Source organism: Sus scrofa, chromosome X, assembly GCF_000003025.6.
Source record: "Sus scrofa isolate TJ Tabasco breed Duroc chromosome X, Sscrofa11.1, whole genome shotgun sequence".
Classification (NCBI taxonomy): Eukaryota; Metazoa; Chordata; class Mammalia; order Artiodactyla; family Suidae; genus Sus; species Sus scrofa.
In genome coordinates, this window is record NC_010461.5 from 26,013,149 (window position 1) to 26,030,586 (window position 17,438).

Genomic DNA, 17,438 nt, shown 5'->3' on the forward strand with positions numbered 1-17,438 from the left:
ATCCAACTAGTATCCATGAGGATGTGGGTTCAATCCCTGGCCTCGCTCAGTGGGTCGGGGATCCAACGAGCTATGGTGTAGGTCGCAGAAGCGGCTCGGATCTGGCGTTGCTGTGGCTATGGCATAGGCCAGCAGCTGTAGCTCTGATTTGATCCCTGGCCTGGGAACTTCTATATGCCATGGATGTAGCCCTAAAAAACAAAAAACAAAACAAAACAAAACAAAAAAAACCACACACCAAAAACCTCAATATTGTTAAGATGTTAGTTATTCCTACTTTAATCCATAGGTTCAACACAATCCCAATAAAAATCCCAACAAGTTACTTTGTGGATATCAACAAAGTGATTCTAAAGTTTATATGGAGAGGCAAAAGATCCACAATAAAAAATACGACCCTATAAAAGAACACAGTTGGAGGCCTGGCAACACTCTACTTCAAGACTTACTCTAAAACCACAGTAATCATGACAATGTGGTATGGTCAAAAGGAGTGACACATCAGTTTAATGGACCGAAGAGCACAGAAGTAGACCCACACAGATATAAGCAACTAATTGCTGACAAAGGAGCAAAGGCAATCCAGTAGAAAAGAATAGTCTTTTTAACAAATGTGACTTAGCAACTGCAGATTCACATTCAAGAAAATGAATCTAGACACTGACCTTACATCTTTTATGAAAACTGACTCAAAATGAACCACAGGCCAAAATGTAAAATGAGAGATATAAAACTTCTAGAAGATAACAGAAGCGGCCTTAGATTTGACATTGATTTAGATGTGACACAAAAAGCATAATCCATGAAAGAAAAAAAATAGATATGCTGAATGTTATTAAAATGAAAAACTTCTGCTCTGCAAAAGACACTATGTTAAGAGAATGAAAACAGAAGACACACCCAAGGAGACAATATGGCAAAAACACACCTGATAAAGGACTTGTATTCAAAACATATAAAGAACGCTTAAACATCATCAACAAGAATAAAATGAACAACCCAATTAAAAAGTTGGCAAAAGATCTAAAGAGCTTACTAAAGTAGATATACAGATGGCAAATATGGCACATGTGAAAAATGCCCCACATCATAAATCATTAGGGAAGTGCAAATTAATTCAGCAATGAGTTACTACTACACACCTGTTAAAATGGCCAAAATCTAAAACTGACCACATCAAATCCTGGTGAGGATATGGAGCAACAGGAATTCTCATTCACTGCCAGTGGGGATGCAAAATGGTATAGCCACTTTGGAAGATAGTTTGAAAATTTCTTACAAACTACACAAAGTTTCCATATTTTAGCATTTGTGTTCTTTAGAATTTATCCAAATGCAATGAAAATCATGTCCACATAAAATCCTGCACAGGGATGTTTATAGCAGATTTACTTGGAAATGTCAAAATTGGAAGCCATCAAAATATCTTTCAATAGATGAATGGATAAATTGTGATACAATCATGCAATGAAATGTTATTTAGTGATAACAGGAGATGCAGTATCAAATTGTGAAAAAATATGGTGGAAACTTACATGCATGGTGCTTCATGAAAACAGGCTTATCTGAAAAGCCTGCATACTTTATTATTCTAACTTATGTGACATTCTGGAAGAAGCAAAACCATAGAAACAGTGAAAAGATCAGTGGCTGCCAGAGGTAGAGGGATAGGTGGAGCATAGGGAGCTTTTTAGAGCAGTGAAACTCTTTGGTATCAGAGAAAGAAAGAAAAGAAAAGAAAGGGAAAGGAAGGAGAAAGAAAAATTTGCCCAATGGAAAAAAAAGCACACATCTAAAATAGTCACTGGAACTGCAAACCAGGATCAAGGATTTGGTAGCCAACTTATCTTTTTCATCATAACCAGCAAAGAGGATTGATCTTTGACTTGTGGTGTGCTCCAGAATATGCCAATGTCTTTCCTCTCTCTCTCTCTCTCTCTCAGAAAGACTTTCTTATATTGTTTTCCAAAATTAAGTGCCACCTCCTCACTTAAACTTTGCCTAATCACCACAAAATATTCTATGATAACTGATTTGTTCTTCTTCTTACTTGCAATAAAGCATTTATTACTTTGTATTGTTATTATCTACATCTCTATTTCCCATGTGGTTTATAAAGTTCTTGGTGACAAGACTTGGATATTTTTATGATGTGTTCATGTATTTCCTAATATAGCATTAATTTAATAAATGTTTGAAAGTTTGAATGAACAAGAACAGAGAACCCACTCAACTACATGTGCTCTATATTCTGAATAAACAACATTTTTAATGATGATATTACAAATATTTACCATCCCATGTGATAGTATGGCCTAGTTAAGTTTAAGTCAGAACGTTCCTGTAACTTAGTATTTTCTTCTGTAAAATGGACAGTTACATCATAGGATAGTTTATTAAAGATTAGTGTAGTTAACATAGGTAAACTGCTAATATAGTCAAAGTAATGGATGTAAGTTTTTCTAATAAATGCTATACAGTCATTGCAATATGCACACACTAAATAGCTTATTAGCTGGACCATCAACTCCTTGAGGGCAGGGATCATTACAGTCTTACACACCAGTATACATCTAACATAAATAGTCTAGCCCATTAGAAGATATCTAATATATATTTATTAAAAGAATGGTGAATAATAGAGAGGGAAGAAAGAAGGAAAGAGGGAGGGAGGAAGAAAGGAAAGAAGGAAGGAAGACAGACAGACAAGGGAGGGGGGAGGGAGGAAGGGAAAAGGATTTTTATAGGTCAACATTTTCTAATAGGATTTTCTACATTAATGGACCTGTTCTGTATCTCTCTTGTCCAATATGAAAACCATATGTTACTGTTGAACACTTGAAATGTGGAGAGTGCAGCCAAAGAATTGAATTTTAAACTATATTTAATTTGTATTCATTTAAATCTGAATAGTCACATTGGCTGATGGCTACTGTATTGAACATCACAGGTATATATTTTTTCTCAATTGAGAAAATTCAGTGTTTTAAAAAATCCATTGGGTGAGCCATTTTTGAGAGTCTACTACACTTAAAATACTAACTTTAAACATTCTGGTTATTAAAAAAGTAAAATCTGTGCTCCTCCTCCTGGAAATTTATTTGAGGGAAAAATGCATGAACAATTAAGTAATAACTGAAATGTAACCTACACATATAACCTACAGGTACTGCTTTCAGCTGTAAGTGTGAGAACATAGAGAAACTTAATTATAAGGATAGTAGTGAAAAGAGGTTAATAAATATATAGAGAAGGCTTTAAAAGGAATGGGGAAAGAATATTATATGTGACCAAAAACCTGTTGTTTTTATTCTTACCTACCAAAAAGCTGTAAATATTAATAGTGCCGTAGCAGGGTTTCAGGTAACATTTTGAGCCATTCTTATTTTATTTATCCTGTCACAATTTGGACAGTTTGAGGCCTATGTTTTAATAAGTGTCCACAGCCAGGTAAAAAATGTTCATTACTGGAGGAAAACCCATCAGTTGAAAATGATCACCAAAAATTTTCATAGAAGTTCTAGGATATCTATGGACTTTAAATTAATATGTTTGAATTTAAATGAAAAACACTATACCTTCTGGGAAATAGTCACAGTTAATTTCTAAAAGTTTTACACTTTTTAATGAAGTGTAATGCTGACAAGGCATCAGTGTGGGTAACAGAATGGCTCCAAATTTGGCTTTTCATCACAATGAGGCTTCTTATTTTAAAATCTAGATTTAGGAGTAGCAGTGGGCCTGGAAATCTGTATTCTCAATAAACTCCCCAAGTGATTTGGATTTTGATTATGTGGGGAATGGAACCCATCCTTTTTAAGAACTCACAATTTCTTTTGCCTATTGATCTGCCTCATCCAATGCTGAGAAACTGAAAAGAACCTACCACTTCCCCAGTGTCCTATTGTTTTGTTCACTTCTGATGTTCTCATTTCCCACCCCACTTGCTCCAACAACCAGAAATTCACTTTTCCCCTACATCATTTGTGTCACTCTCTGCAGCATGAATGTTCATTCTAAGTGTGAATGGACTCTGAATTTAGCACATAACTCCTTTAATTTCAACAGAGCTCTACTTCAAACAGTTCTCCTTTAATTTCAACACATTTATTACTTTATATTGTAATGTCTTTGTACCTTTTGTTGATCATTTGATATTACTCTAGATTTGGAATACTTAATTTTTTTATTATTACTCTTAATGTGGACTCCATTTTGTTCTTTAAATAGCATGCATATTTATTCATCTTCAGTGAAGAACTAAAAGCCAGGGAAGTCTTTGTTCTATCAGTTTGGACTTGGGTACACATTTGATAAAATCCAGAACTTAAGACCCCATCATTCTAGATTACAGACACATGATCTAGACCACTAGCTTCTAGTTGCAAATGTCACATTAGTTAGTTCTCTTGTGATGCAGCGGGTTAAGGATCTGGTGTTGTTGCTGCTGTGGCAGTTTCAATCCCTGGACAAGGAACTTATGCATGTGTGGGTGTGGCCCAAAAAATGTAGTCTTTCAAATTTCACATTAAATCCAACCCATTATATAAATGTCTAACATATATAGGCCATTTAGTCATTGAGTATTTAGTAGATGTTAAAATCTGGAGAAAAATTACATTGTACATTCTACATATCAGTCACCAACAAAGCCTGATGTTCAAATCCTGATGGTGGATTTTTGTTTGCCTTTATTCTTGCTCTCTGAATATCCTATGCAATTTTTAAGCTATTTTCTCTGTGGGGTTCTTCTTTTAAAAGAAAAGTTATTGTCAGTGGCTTAAGCAAAGCCCTGCAGTAATCAAAGCAGTATATAGTCATTGGATGAAGAAAAGTAGGGAGGTATCATTTAAGAGCAGCATTCATTACTTGGGGCTGAGTTCCTTGACCCATCTGCAAACTGAAAGGAACTAACTAGGTGGTAGGATTTTGCCATTGTTCACTAGGTGGTTTGTGCACGTCAAGCTGAGATTTTTCTTCAGAGTCTTCCAAAATTGCCTAATAACAAATAAAAAGGCTAGTTTGATAATAGCAGATGTCTCTGAATAGTGGAGTTTGTATTGTTATTGTTGTTTTTCCTTGTGCTGTTCCTGTTTTCCTACCTCTCTATAATGATCACATTAAACATTAATATTTTTGAATGGATTTTTATAATGAAATGGAAAAACCAGTTAGAAGAAATATAAGGATGATTTTTCTAAAACTAAACTGAAATTTGGAGAAACTGATAAGCCACTTAATCATTGATTGAGTTTTTTTTTTTCAATACATGTACACATTCTATTTTCTCACATTATCATGTTCCATCATAAGTGACTAGACATAGTTCCCAGTGCTACACAGCAGGATCTATTGCTTATCCATTCCAAAGGCAATAGTTTGCATCTATTAACCCTAAATTCCCAGTCCATCCCACTCCCTCCCCAACCCCTTTGGCAACCACAAGTCTGTTCTCCATGTCCATGATTTTCTTTTCTATGGAAAGGTTCATTTGTGCCATACATTATATTCCAGATAAAGTGATATCATATGATTGAGATGTTTTTATTTCTCGGTTTCTTGCTCTGTAATGAAAGAATGGTATATGTCTGAAATTGTATCCCAATATCTATGGCTCCTATAAGGATGTGTTTTCAATTGAAAAGATTTTTAGCAATTCCCTGATGAATAATTTTATAATATTTTAAAATCTTATACATATCCAAATACAGAGGGAAATATTAAAATACTAAAATCCCATTGAAGAGGCATTGCAAAAATATATGCTGGAGGCACAGGTTTCAGAAATGTTTACATTTAATATCTTTATTAATTAGCTAGCACACGGCTAAAACACTATATTAATGACAGTCATGAGTTTTATTCCACCGAGAGATAAAGACACTAATGAATACTAAAATTACCCAGGAGATGCACTAATATAGCTCTAAATATGTTACTCATATGCTGTTTTTTTAAATGTCGACTATCTTGAGTTACCATCTTGTTTCTCTTTTATTTAAAATCCTTTGAGGAGTTCCCGTCGTGGCGCAGTGGTTAACGAATCCGACTAGGAACCATGAGGTCTCGGGTTCGGTTCCTGCCCTTGCTCAGTGGGTTGACAATCCGGCATTGCCGTGAGCTGTGGTGTAGGTTGCAGACGCGGCTCGGATCCCGCGTTGCTGTGGCTCTGGTGTAGGCCAGTGGCTACAGCTCCGATTTGACCCCTAGCCTGGGAACTTCCATATGCCGCGGGAGCGGCCCAAGAAATAACTAAAAAGACAAAAAAAATAAAAAAATAAAAAATAATAAAATCCTTTGAAATACAGCATTTAAGAAAGTAAGTTGATCAGATCAACACACTTCTAATTACTAGTATACCCTAAGTCCAAATCACAAGATAAAGACTGGGCTTGCATTATAGCTTTACCTAGGAAATTGCTTTAGTTTTCAAATTTATTTGAACTGTAAAGAAGAAAATGGATGTGTTTTCAGCTGCACCCCTCTGGTCTTCTACATTCATCTCCAGGTCACTGCTCTGATCCCTTGTCTCTATTCCTTGCCTTTGTCTTTCCCAGATAGATCTACTATGCATATTTTCTGTAAGAACATGGCCTGCTCCAGTTTCTGAACTAATTATTGTAAGAATAGCTGAAAGAACACCAATAAGCTCAATCCTAACATCTGGAGGAGTCCAGAATCAAGTCTTTTGAAAGACACAGTACACTGTACCACTTGCAGGATGAATTGCAGGTACTTGTGTAGCTTCCTTATTGCCACATTCCCTTGCCACTTCCACTAAGTCAGGACAGTTCATCAAACGGAACTGCTCCCTTGTGTTTTCTAATCATTCCTATTCTCCTCTGAGCCTGACCATCTACCCTGAATTCACACTTTTTTTTTTTTTTTGCTTTTTAGGGCCACACCCACGGCACATGGAGGTTCCCAGGCTAGGGGTCCAATTGGAGTTGTAGCCACTGGCCTACACCACAGCCACAGCAATGCTGGATTCAAGCTGCATCTGTGACCTACACCACAGCTCACAGCAATGCCAGATCCTTAACCCACTAAGTGAGGCCAGGGATCAAACCCACATCCTCATGGATGCTAGTCGGGTTCGTTAACCACTGAGCCATGACAGGAACTCCCTACACCCTTTTTTGATCAGGTTCCCTACAGCCGGACTCGCTCTGGTATATTTTCCCCCTTGGAGGTTTGGGTGCTGAGAAAATATGCATCTATTTTCCTTTAAATAGCCTTAATATAGTACTACTCTTTGGGAAATTTAGGATGACGTGTATTTTTTTTATTAAAGTATAGTTGATTTACAATGTTGTGCCAGTTTCATTTAACATGACCTTAAGAGTGTGTCTCTCAATGATCAGGCATATCAAGCAAGTTTTGGATGTGGTTGCATCCTGTTGACTCTAAATTGAAATTTTGGAAAAGTATCATGAGCTGATATTTCATGTCACTTATTAAGGTCCTTGCACTTTAAATATCATCCTTATTGGCACTAAAGCAGACATTTTGTTTTGAAAATGTTCCTGTTTATATTCTTGCCCCATCCAAGGGCCACTGAACTTCAGAAAAACATTCAGAAAAACAGGAGCTGAGGATCTGCCAAGCACATCATAGACAGCACCTCCAAAATGTTCTATTCTGAAGACCTAAGATTCAGTATGAAAAAAAAATGACAGAAGGACATACTTTTCATGGTCAAATATGTTAAGAAAACTCACCATGCTGTATCATCCCTCTTGGAGTTTCTCAGTGCAAAGTAGTATATTGAGGGCTTTGGGAAGGCTTGCAGTGAAAGTAAAACTAGTAACTAAAACTTCTTCAACTTTATTTAAATGCTTTGCCTTTTTAAATAGCACCTAATACAATTTCACAGGCCTTATTTTTGAAAACACTGATGTAAACACCACTCCACAGCTGACTGAGGGGTATATTTGATTCCCAGTAACAATGTATCAGCAAGACATGAAGGCACAGTCTGCTGTTACCTCCCTCATTGCTGTCACTCCCTCCCCAGAAGTCCCATGTGGGCCCTCAAACTTGCTTTTCACCAAGTGCCATGATTTCTCTAAGTACCTCCTATATAAACTGAGAATAGTAATATAACTCCGCAAGAGAGGAATGTCAGAGGCCTGTGAGACCTGGGAGGCCCAAGCAGATTTTCAAGCTGAGGTTTTTCACTTCCCCCTCAGGTAGGTTTGCCAAGCATCCTGTATATTATAAAAAACAAATCCTGTATGTCTTTGTGCTGTGTTTTTGTCTCCTCAGATATCACAAGGAAGTAAGGTCTGAAGAGAATAATCGCAGTTGGGCAGAGAGGAATTCCATACTCCATCAGGAGGCAAGGTAAGAAAGCAGCATGAGCAGTGAGGGAACAACCCACCTTAGAAGAGAGAATATCCCCAGAGTCAAGGCTCTGCTCTAGACCTTGGTAAGACCCAGACAGAGGTGACCATATGAGATGTCTCCTCACTTCCTCATAGGGGTCTCAGAGAGATGAAGGCCTCAACTTGAAGGAAGATGGTCTCAGGTCAATAGAGTTAGTGTCCCAGGAACTTTTATGAGTCATGGTGAGGACCCTGAGTGGAGACTGAGGGGCACCCACTCTAGAACAGGGGCACCCAGTAGAGCCCGTTCTGCCTGCCCTACTGTGAGCCCTAGGAAGTCTCCAACTGGGTTGGCTTTCTGTGCTGTGAAATAACTTCCCAGTTCCTTTTTCAAGTAATTATGGAACAAACAGGACAGGTCATAGAACACTGCCCTTAGGGAAAGTCTGGTAGAGATGGCCTAAGTCATAGCAAACAAAATTGAGTTTACCACTTATATCTTCCTCCTCTTCCTTAGCCTGTGGTGCCCCATTGCTATGCCTCCTACCCACACTCCCGCCTACTGGTACCAACAAGAGGGACCATGCTGCAGTATCAGAAGCATTGGTGCTGCACACAAGAGCAGTGCTTTCAGGCTCACAGGGAGACCCAAAGACCCAAAGCCAGGAGTGTTCACAGGCACCTTATCAAGGATATCAGTTGAGAACTCCAGTGGTCACTCCAGAGGAACAAAGTCAGAGAACCCTACAGCTTTGCCAGACACTAAGAAGTTGCCCAAACACCCTCTAGACTAGAAAGCGGTTTTGCTAGTGAGTTTCCTGGTGCTCAGTTATCAAATGAAAGAGCCCATCAGACATTGTGAATAATGTCTAAAAAATAAGGAACCCTTCACTTCCTGAGATCCTTAGGTGAGCCTCCAAGCATGTGGGGCTGCTCTTTGGGGTTGATGTGAAGGAACTGGACCACTCCTATGCTCTTGTCAGAAAATTAGACCTAACCTTAGCTGAGAAGCTGAGTTATGTAAAGGGCATGCAGAAGATCAACCTCCTGGTGACATTTCTGAGCCTGATATTCATAAAGGGCAACTGGATCACTGAGGAGATAGTCTGAAAAAAGCAGAATATAATGGGGAGAGGCACTTCATCTTTGGGGATCCCATGAAGCTCATTACCAGGGATCGGTACAGTTAAAGTAACAGGAGTACCAGCAGGTGCACCACAGCAATGTTCCACACTGTAAGTTGTCATGGGGTCCAAGAGCCCAGGCTGAAACCAAAGGTCCTGGAGTTTTGGGCCAAGGTCCGAGATACCATCCCCACTGCCTTCCTGTGCCATTATTAAGAGGCTTTGAGAGATGAGAGAGAGCCAAAGCCAGCGCTGCAGCCAGAGTGTGTTTCAGGGCCATGGCCATCAGCTTCCTCTATGGGTAGTGAAGGCTACGGGTGCTCCTCCACTTTGTTTTTGAAGTGGGAAGTCAGTGTTCTGAATAGTAGAGGGTCAGAGTAGGAATAAAGGTGGACAGTGTATGGCTTTTTGTCTTCCTGTTCAATATGGGTAACTCATAGCTTTATTGGTATTTATCAAATGTCCCTTTAAATAGATTTATTTAGCTTTAGAATCTAAGCTATTGAATTCCATGAGTCCCACATTTCTTGGTGTTCATCAGGTTTAAGAACAAGAGTTTTCACATTAAGGAGTTCCCTTCATGGCTCAGTAGTTTACGAACCCAACTAGGATCTATGAGGATGTGGGTTCGATCCCTGGCCTCGCTCAGTGGGTTGAGGATCCGGTGTTGCCATGAGCTGTGGTGTAGGTCGCAGAAGCAGCTCGGATCTGGTGTTGCTGTGGCTGTGGCTGGCAGCTGTAGCTCCAATTCGACCCATAGCCTGGGAACTTCCATGTGCCTCAAGTGAGGCCCTAAAATAGCAGGAAAAAAAAAAAAAGAGTTTTGATATTTAGTAAAACACAAATCCCTGAATTTTTTCCTGCAAACTACAGGAAAGATAATATAGCATTAGAATACGTATTTTCCTGGAATGTGAAAGAATCTTGTATTAAAATAGTTGGGATCATGGAAAAAAGAAAAAATAAAAAGGTAAGAGGTGGTTATCTCTTGGTTTGCCTTACTCCTTTTAGTCTTCATTTTTGTAACATAGAGATATGTACCTGGATTTACTTGGCTTATTCAAGACTATAAGATAAATTAATTGTAATACTTTAGACTACTTGTTTACCAGCTCTTTAATTCCCCCAATATTAATTAAACATCTCCTCTTTGGAAGGTTCCATACTTGTACTGAGGACAAAAAGAAAAAAATAAATAAAAAAGATCAAGCCACTGCCCATAAACTCTAAGTTGTTAGGTGCAGCTTTCATATAAAAAGATATTGCTGTTATCTCTCAGATCTAAAGGACAGGCAAAAGAGAAGAGGTTCCAGAAGAGAGTTTCAGCAAGAAAGGCAGTGTTAGGCCTTAGAAAACTACACGTCCTTCATTGGGAGGTTAATTTTAAGTTAACTGCGTGGTGGACTGGAGGAGGTTGTGATCATCATGAGCAGGGCCCAGATTCTCAGATGGTGGGTCCTTCAGGTGAAAGACTAGACCTGGAATAGGAGACTGCTCTTACCAGTTATTTTGGGATTGTAAGCAGAGAAAAATCCCCTGTGGGAGGGATGAAACATGTCCTGTTCTCTTGTCCCAGCACAGGTGAATAATATGCCAATTACATGTTTTGTTCACATTGTCTCCAGGAATTTTCTGAGAAATAAGAGTGATTTTCCCTTGAAGCAAGATGATAAGAAGCCACTGGGCACCCTCTGTACTGGCCTGAGAGGGTCAGAGGCCTCTCCATCAAAGGGGCATTCAAATTAAGTTATCGTGTAGAATTTGACAAACTCTATATGGGTTATAGGTTTGGGGTAATGATTAAATTACTGAAAGCAAGGGTGATTGAGATGAAAAGGCTGCTCATAAGGAGGGAAGCTGTCGATCCTTGACACAAATTTAGGGGGTTTGTGGTGCATCTAACTGGGGAAGTGTACCTTATACCATACTGAACAATTTATCAGGCATTATAGAAATATTTAATTTTTCTTGCTAATCAGAATTTTGGTTGATTGGGGTTTTACTTATTCTAGGATGCTACATATTTTCTGACTTATGCTGGAGCTAAAAACAAAAACATAAACACGCCCAGCAGGGAGGGTGGTATCATCCGGGTCCAAATTAATCAGAGTAATAAATGCCATGCTGAAGTCTCAGTACAGCCCAGTCACTGTGCCAGACACTTAACACGTATTAACCACATTCCACTAGCTCTACAAGACAGAGGTTACCAAACCCACCTTGCATATGTAGAGCCTAATGCTCACAGAGTTCCATAATGTGGCCAAGCTCATATGGCTCATAAGGGACAGGTTTGAAGCTAGACTCCAGGTCTCTTTTAGTCAAGAGCCCACATTGTTCCAATTTTCCCAGCCTGAGGCCCACTTTGTGTTTCTTATATTCAATTTTCCTCTTCTTAAAAATGCATCTCAGGCAGTAAAAGAAAAAAAAAACTATGCTTACACTATTGGCTTGGAATACATTCCCAGAGCAATATGAATACCAAAATAAATGCCAGGCATGAATAAAAAAAGGAAAGCTAATACTCAGCGACAATATGATCATCTACCCATGCAGTGTCAGATAACCTAAAAAGATCAGGGGCTCACAAAATCATCCTGGACAGCCCCTTCCCCGTAAAATATAAATCTGTCAGAACAGAATTTACATGAGACTCTAAGTCTGGCTGGTGAAGAGAAGGAAAATAGCAGCATATTTTATCCCCTGACAGCACACCACCTGTCTGGAACTCCTGCCTTAGGCTTCAGTTTCCCCACCTCACATCACTCCTAAAACAGGGACCAAGGTGTGTAGGGGGGAAACTGCTCAGGTGTTTGTAGGGGTGAGACATTTCCCAGGAATCCTTTAGTTCGAGAGGCAGGAACCGACAAGAGGACCTCAGTGTTATCAGACTTGGGAGACCAACGCCCCAGAATGTAGGGGACCATACATAAACAGGTATTTAGACTTAGAAGGCCCCAGATAGAGCTGTCAGGCTGAGCACCCCGCACTTATTCTTCAGGCTTCGCAGGGACTTAAGACCTTGGCCTACAAACAGTAAAGGGAGGTCAGTAGAAGGAGTCGCAGTCTTTGATGGCGATGAAGACGAGGACCCTGAATAAGGAATGACAGAAGGACCAGCCCAAGTAGCAGGCCTCCATAAAGTCTGGCCAAGGCTATCAGCCCTTAGACGTTCAGAACAGTCCCGGCTGGATGTGGCTCATCCTTCCAGTTGGAGGTCTCCAGAAGGTGAGTACCTTGATTTGATGGGAGCAGCCTCAGGTCAACAGAGGGCAGAGTCTCTCAAGTGGTCAGTTATCTGAATAAGACCTGAGGGAACCAGTCACCTCTGAGAGGAGCTCCACAAATGCCCCCAATGCTGTCAACCCTGATATGCCCAGGACAGATATTTGAGATAAAGCCACCCCCTCAATCTCCCTGAAGAGTGTCATGGAGGTGACAACCCTGGACTAGTGGAACAGCCACAAATCTGCAAAGAAAAAACCTAGGGCTTAGCAAGAGCCAAGGAAAGGACCCTGAGTGTTATGAGGGGACCCCCCCCCAAAGCAGAGGGTGCCAAATGGAGTTCTCCACTGTTCTTAGCCCCAGAGGACCAGGAGAGCTCAGCTGAGTTGTCCCCTCCTTCCACCTGTGCAATCTTGGGGAGGGAAGGGCCCCATCTAGCAGGATCAGACCTCAGTTCTTCATGGCAGACAGAGGTAGGTGCAGTAGGGTGGAGGGTAGTCTTGGCCATAACCAGAGTTAAGGTGGGGAGCTCAGTGCTAACAAGAGGACTCTGTCCTAAAGAGGGAGACTCATAGTCTTGCCCTCCCATCAGGAGGAGGTGCTCAGAGCAGCGCCCCTGGCTTCCCCACTAAAAACTTGGGGCGGCGAGGGCTTTGTTTGGGAGCTGGAGGACTCGGTGTTTAAAGGGAGGAATTCCCCAGCCCTGATAGATGGCACCGGGATGATGGCTGACCTAAAGGACAGAGTTCTGCAGAGCCCCGCCCCCACCCCTGCCGTCAGATCTGGGAGACCCTGCAGGGCCGGATGTGCTCCCCCCACTTCCGCTCGGGAGGCAAGGCGATCCGCCTGTGGACGCTGCGTTTGTGCGGCCCAAGTTGTTTTTCCAGGACTGGTCAGGAGCCAAGGTAAGGACCTGAGTGTCCCCTGAAGGGATTGTCTCTCCTCGCACCCACCCCCACCCCACCTAGGTGACTCAACCACACCCTGCCTTTGCGATCTGCCTTAGGGAGGCCCCAGCACAGCTATTAGAATTTGGCCTGGAATGTTTCCATGCCGCCAAGAGAAGGCCTTGGTCTATGGGAGTTGCCCTGATCTTACAGATGGAGGAGATCTGGGTCCTAGATGAGGGCCCAGAGTGCTAATGTTAAGACCTCTTCCCCCAAAGGGAGCCACGCTGAGCCACACCTCTGTCCTCAGCTCTAGGAGGGCCGAGGCAAGGTAGACAGATGTAGAGTGACTTAAATTCCCCTCTAGTGACTAAGGGAATTGTGGGCTACACCTGGTAATCACAAACTCACCAGTGGAGGCCCCGGGCAGAGATGGCAGCTCTGGTGCCCCCTCATTACCTCTGGAGTTGGTCTCAGGGAGGTGAGAGCCTTGGTCTGTTGGATTAAGCCCACTTCAGCACAGGGGTCCAGTCCCCAACAGGATGCAGGGTTGTGACACTGAGTGAGGTTGGGAGGCCCCTCCCAGAAAAAATGGGGCCATATAAAGCACCAGCCCTGTTTTCAGGCTTGGGTGAATTGGACATTTTGACGTGGGTTGCACTCAGTCCTTCTCAGGACATCCCAGGGAGGTGAGAGGACAGGTCACAGGGAGCAACCTCATATCAGTGAGGGAGGATTTCAGGTTATGCTGGGTGTCTTGGTGAGAACCTTGAGGACTGTGGGAATGTCCCACAGTGCACCATTTGAACTACAAAAAATCTTCTCTCCTGTCCTTGGGAGACCTCAAGGATAGATGTCAGGCATAAGTGCCTGTCAGGTCCCATTATGCGCTAACAGAGAAGTGAGGGTCTTCATCTGATGAGAGTTGTCCCAGGTCAGCAGAGGGGGAAATCCGAGACCCCATCATGAGTCAGATTTGGACCTTGAGTTGGGATCTTGTGCGGGATCACAAGGACATCAGCCTTCCTGTAACAGCTTTCATTCTTGGGAGACCACGTTTGGGAAGATAAGATTATCTTCACTTCTCTGTTGGGAAACAGGGAGGCTAGGTCTTACTGTCACATAGGCATCAGTTTAAGAAAAAGTGGAGCTTCTCTACCAGGAGCCCAATTGTGGTACCTGAGTGAGGACTCAAGGGACCATGTGTCCCTGAATAGAGAGGACATGAAAGCATCCACCCTAACCCCTTGATTTCAGCCCAAGAAATCTCAGGGAAGGGCTGTAAGGTTGAGCATCCCCTTCACTTCTTTATATCAAGTCTAAGGGAGATGCAATCCATAGTGTGAAGGTGTAGCAACCAGTCAGCAAATGGAGAGTGATGCTGAGCCTTATAATGAGCAAAGGTGAGGACTTCAAAGGGTGATCCCAATGAACTCAGGACTGAAAGGATCTCTTGAGTGCTCAGCACTGGGTTTTCTCTGGCAGGAAAGCAGACTAAGGCACCCTTCATGTCCTTCTCCTGGATCTCAGGGAGCTTTGAAATATAACCTTCAGAGTAGTTGAGGGGAAGATTTCCAGGCTCTGCCCAGAATTGATCTGATAATCCTGAATATGAACTAAGAGGAACCTGAATACAGAGGGCACTACTGCCAGCCCCTGCTGTCACCTGAGTAAATCCAAGGCAGGGCTGATAGGAGCAGAGTAAATCTCAATCTAAGCCCTCTGTGGTTTCTCTATGGGGATGGGCTGACCAGAAAAACAGGAGCCTGTGAGTTCCTAGAGACATGCACTCAGGGACCTGCAGAGGTAGCCTTTGATAAAGCCAAGGTGGAATCTCCCTATTTCAAGGGATTCACATCAACTCATTCTCCTCTTCCAGGTTCTCAAATCACCTGCCCATTGGCCTGTACTCCTGTTTGCTGTCACTGACCACAGCCATCATGCCTCGTGGTCAGAAGAGTAAGCTCCGTGCTCGTGAGAAACGCCGCCGCAACCGAGGTGAGACCCAAGGTCTTAATGCTCAGGCCACTACAGCAGGGGAAGAAGAGACCACTTCCTCCTCCTCTCCTGCTCCTGGAGATGCTCCTTCAAGCTCCTCTGTTGCTGGCACTCCTCATGGGCCTCAGAAAGCCCCAGCCACGACCAGTGCTGCTGCAGGTGTGACACGCTCAAGATCTGAAGTAGGTGCCAAGGGCCAAGTTGAGGAAAGTAAAAATTCCACCCAGGCCTCAACTTCCAGTGAGAGCTCTCACAAAGATCCTCTAACCAGGAAGGTGGGGATGTTGGTGCAGTTCATGCTCTTTAAGTATAAAATGAAGGATCCCATTAAAAAGGCAGAAATGCTGAAGATTATCAACAAAAGGTATAGGGAGCATTTCCCTGAGATTTTCAGGAGAGCCTCTGAGCGCATGGAGCTGGTCTTTGGCCTAAAGTTGAAGGAAGTCAAACCCAACAGTCATTCCTATATCTTTGTCAGCAACCTAGATCTCCCCAACGATGAGAGTCCAGGTGGTAGCTGGGGCTTTCCTAAGAATGGGCTTCTGATGCCCCTCCTGGGTGTGATCTTCTTGAATGGCAACCGTGCCTCTGAGGAGGAGATCTGGGAATTCCTGAATATTTTGGGTGTCTATGATGGAAGGAAGCACTTCATCTTCGGGGAGCCCAGGAAGCTCATCACTGAAGATTTGGTGCAGGAAAAGTACCTGGAGTACCGCCAGGTGCCTGACAGTGATCCTCCTTGCTATGAGTTCTTATGGGGCCCCAAAGCCCGCGCTGAAACCAGCAAAATGAAAGTCCTGGAGTTTTTGGCCAAGGTCAATGATACAGTCCCCAGTGCCTTCCCACCCCATTATGAAGAGGCTTTGAGAGATGAGGAAGAGAGGGCCCAAGCCAGAGCTGCAGCCAGGGCTGGCACTGGTGCCATGGCCAGTGCACGCTCCAGAGCCACATCCAACCACTCTTCTCGCCCCTATTGAAGTCTGAGGCCAATTCTTCACTTTGTGGTTGGAAAAGGCTGTTAACCAGTGTTCCTTTTATGCATAAATAACTTGTTGACTTTTGGGTTTTTTTTTTTTTTTGCATTTTTCAGTTGGTGTTCCTTTCAACAGAAAGTTTATTTAGGTTTAGAATATAAGTATATGAATGACATGGATCATACACTTATTGCTGATTGCCAGATTTAGGAGTAAGAGTTTTGTTTTTTGAAATACAAATTGGAAATCTTTAAATCACTTTTGTGATCCAGAACAAGATAGCATTGCTTTGGGAAAGGAATATCCTTGGAAATGTAAAAGAACTCCGCAGTAAAATAGTTTGGATAAGAAGATAGATAGATAGATAGATAGATAGATAGATAGATAGATAGATAGATAGATAGATAGATAGAGTAAAAGTTGGTCAGGTCTTGGTGTTCTTTACTCCGTTTAGTCTTTGTTTAAAAATGTAAAAGATATATACCCAGATTTGCTTATGTTTTTCCAGAATGTTGGAAAATATAAATCACAGCAAATGACTTGTTCATGACTCTTATTTTACACAAACATTACCTGAGCATCTGCTCTTAAGAAGTCTTCATGCTTGTACTGGGAATGTTTAGTCAAAAACAAAAAAACAAAAACCCAACCCCTGCCCATGCAATTAGAGTTTCTTAGAGAAGCTGTCATTGTGGAAGAGGGTGAGATACTCTCTACTTTAAGAAGAAAAATGAAAGGCAAGGGTAAAGAGAGGGTGGAGAGAACATGTAACTTAATTTTCTAAGTAATTGCTAAGCAGAATTCAGGCTGGTGGGGAAGGTTTTGGGGCTCGAAAGCTGCATATCTCTGACATCTCTTAGATATATAAAAAAAAAAGTTCCACCTGGATGGATAGTAACATCT

At 41.9% G+C, this 17,438-nt stretch overlaps 1 protein-coding gene across 2 annotated transcripts in view; it reads left to right on the plus strand.

Annotated features, from left to right (window-relative positions):
- LOC102159844 (melanoma-associated antigen B4-like) overlaps positions 1 to 17,055 on the plus strand; it is a 134,780-nt gene extending 117,725 nt beyond the window's left edge. The window contains exons 3-6 of one of the 2 annotated variants that reach the window (XM_005673516.2): positions 8,269 to 8,346; positions 12,453 to 12,679; positions 13,378 to 13,581; positions 15,443 to 17,055. In XM_005673516.2, coding sequence (XP_005673573.2) covers positions 13,481 to 13,581; positions 15,443 to 16,538 — 1,197 coding nt within the window. In that variant the 5' untranslated portion in view covers positions 8,269 to 8,346; positions 12,453 to 12,679; positions 13,378 to 13,480 and the 3' untranslated portion in view covers positions 16,539 to 17,055. The remainder of the gene's footprint in view (positions 1 to 8,268; positions 8,347 to 12,452; positions 12,680 to 13,377; positions 13,582 to 15,442) is intronic. The other variant, XM_021080241.1, reaches the window with a different exon arrangement.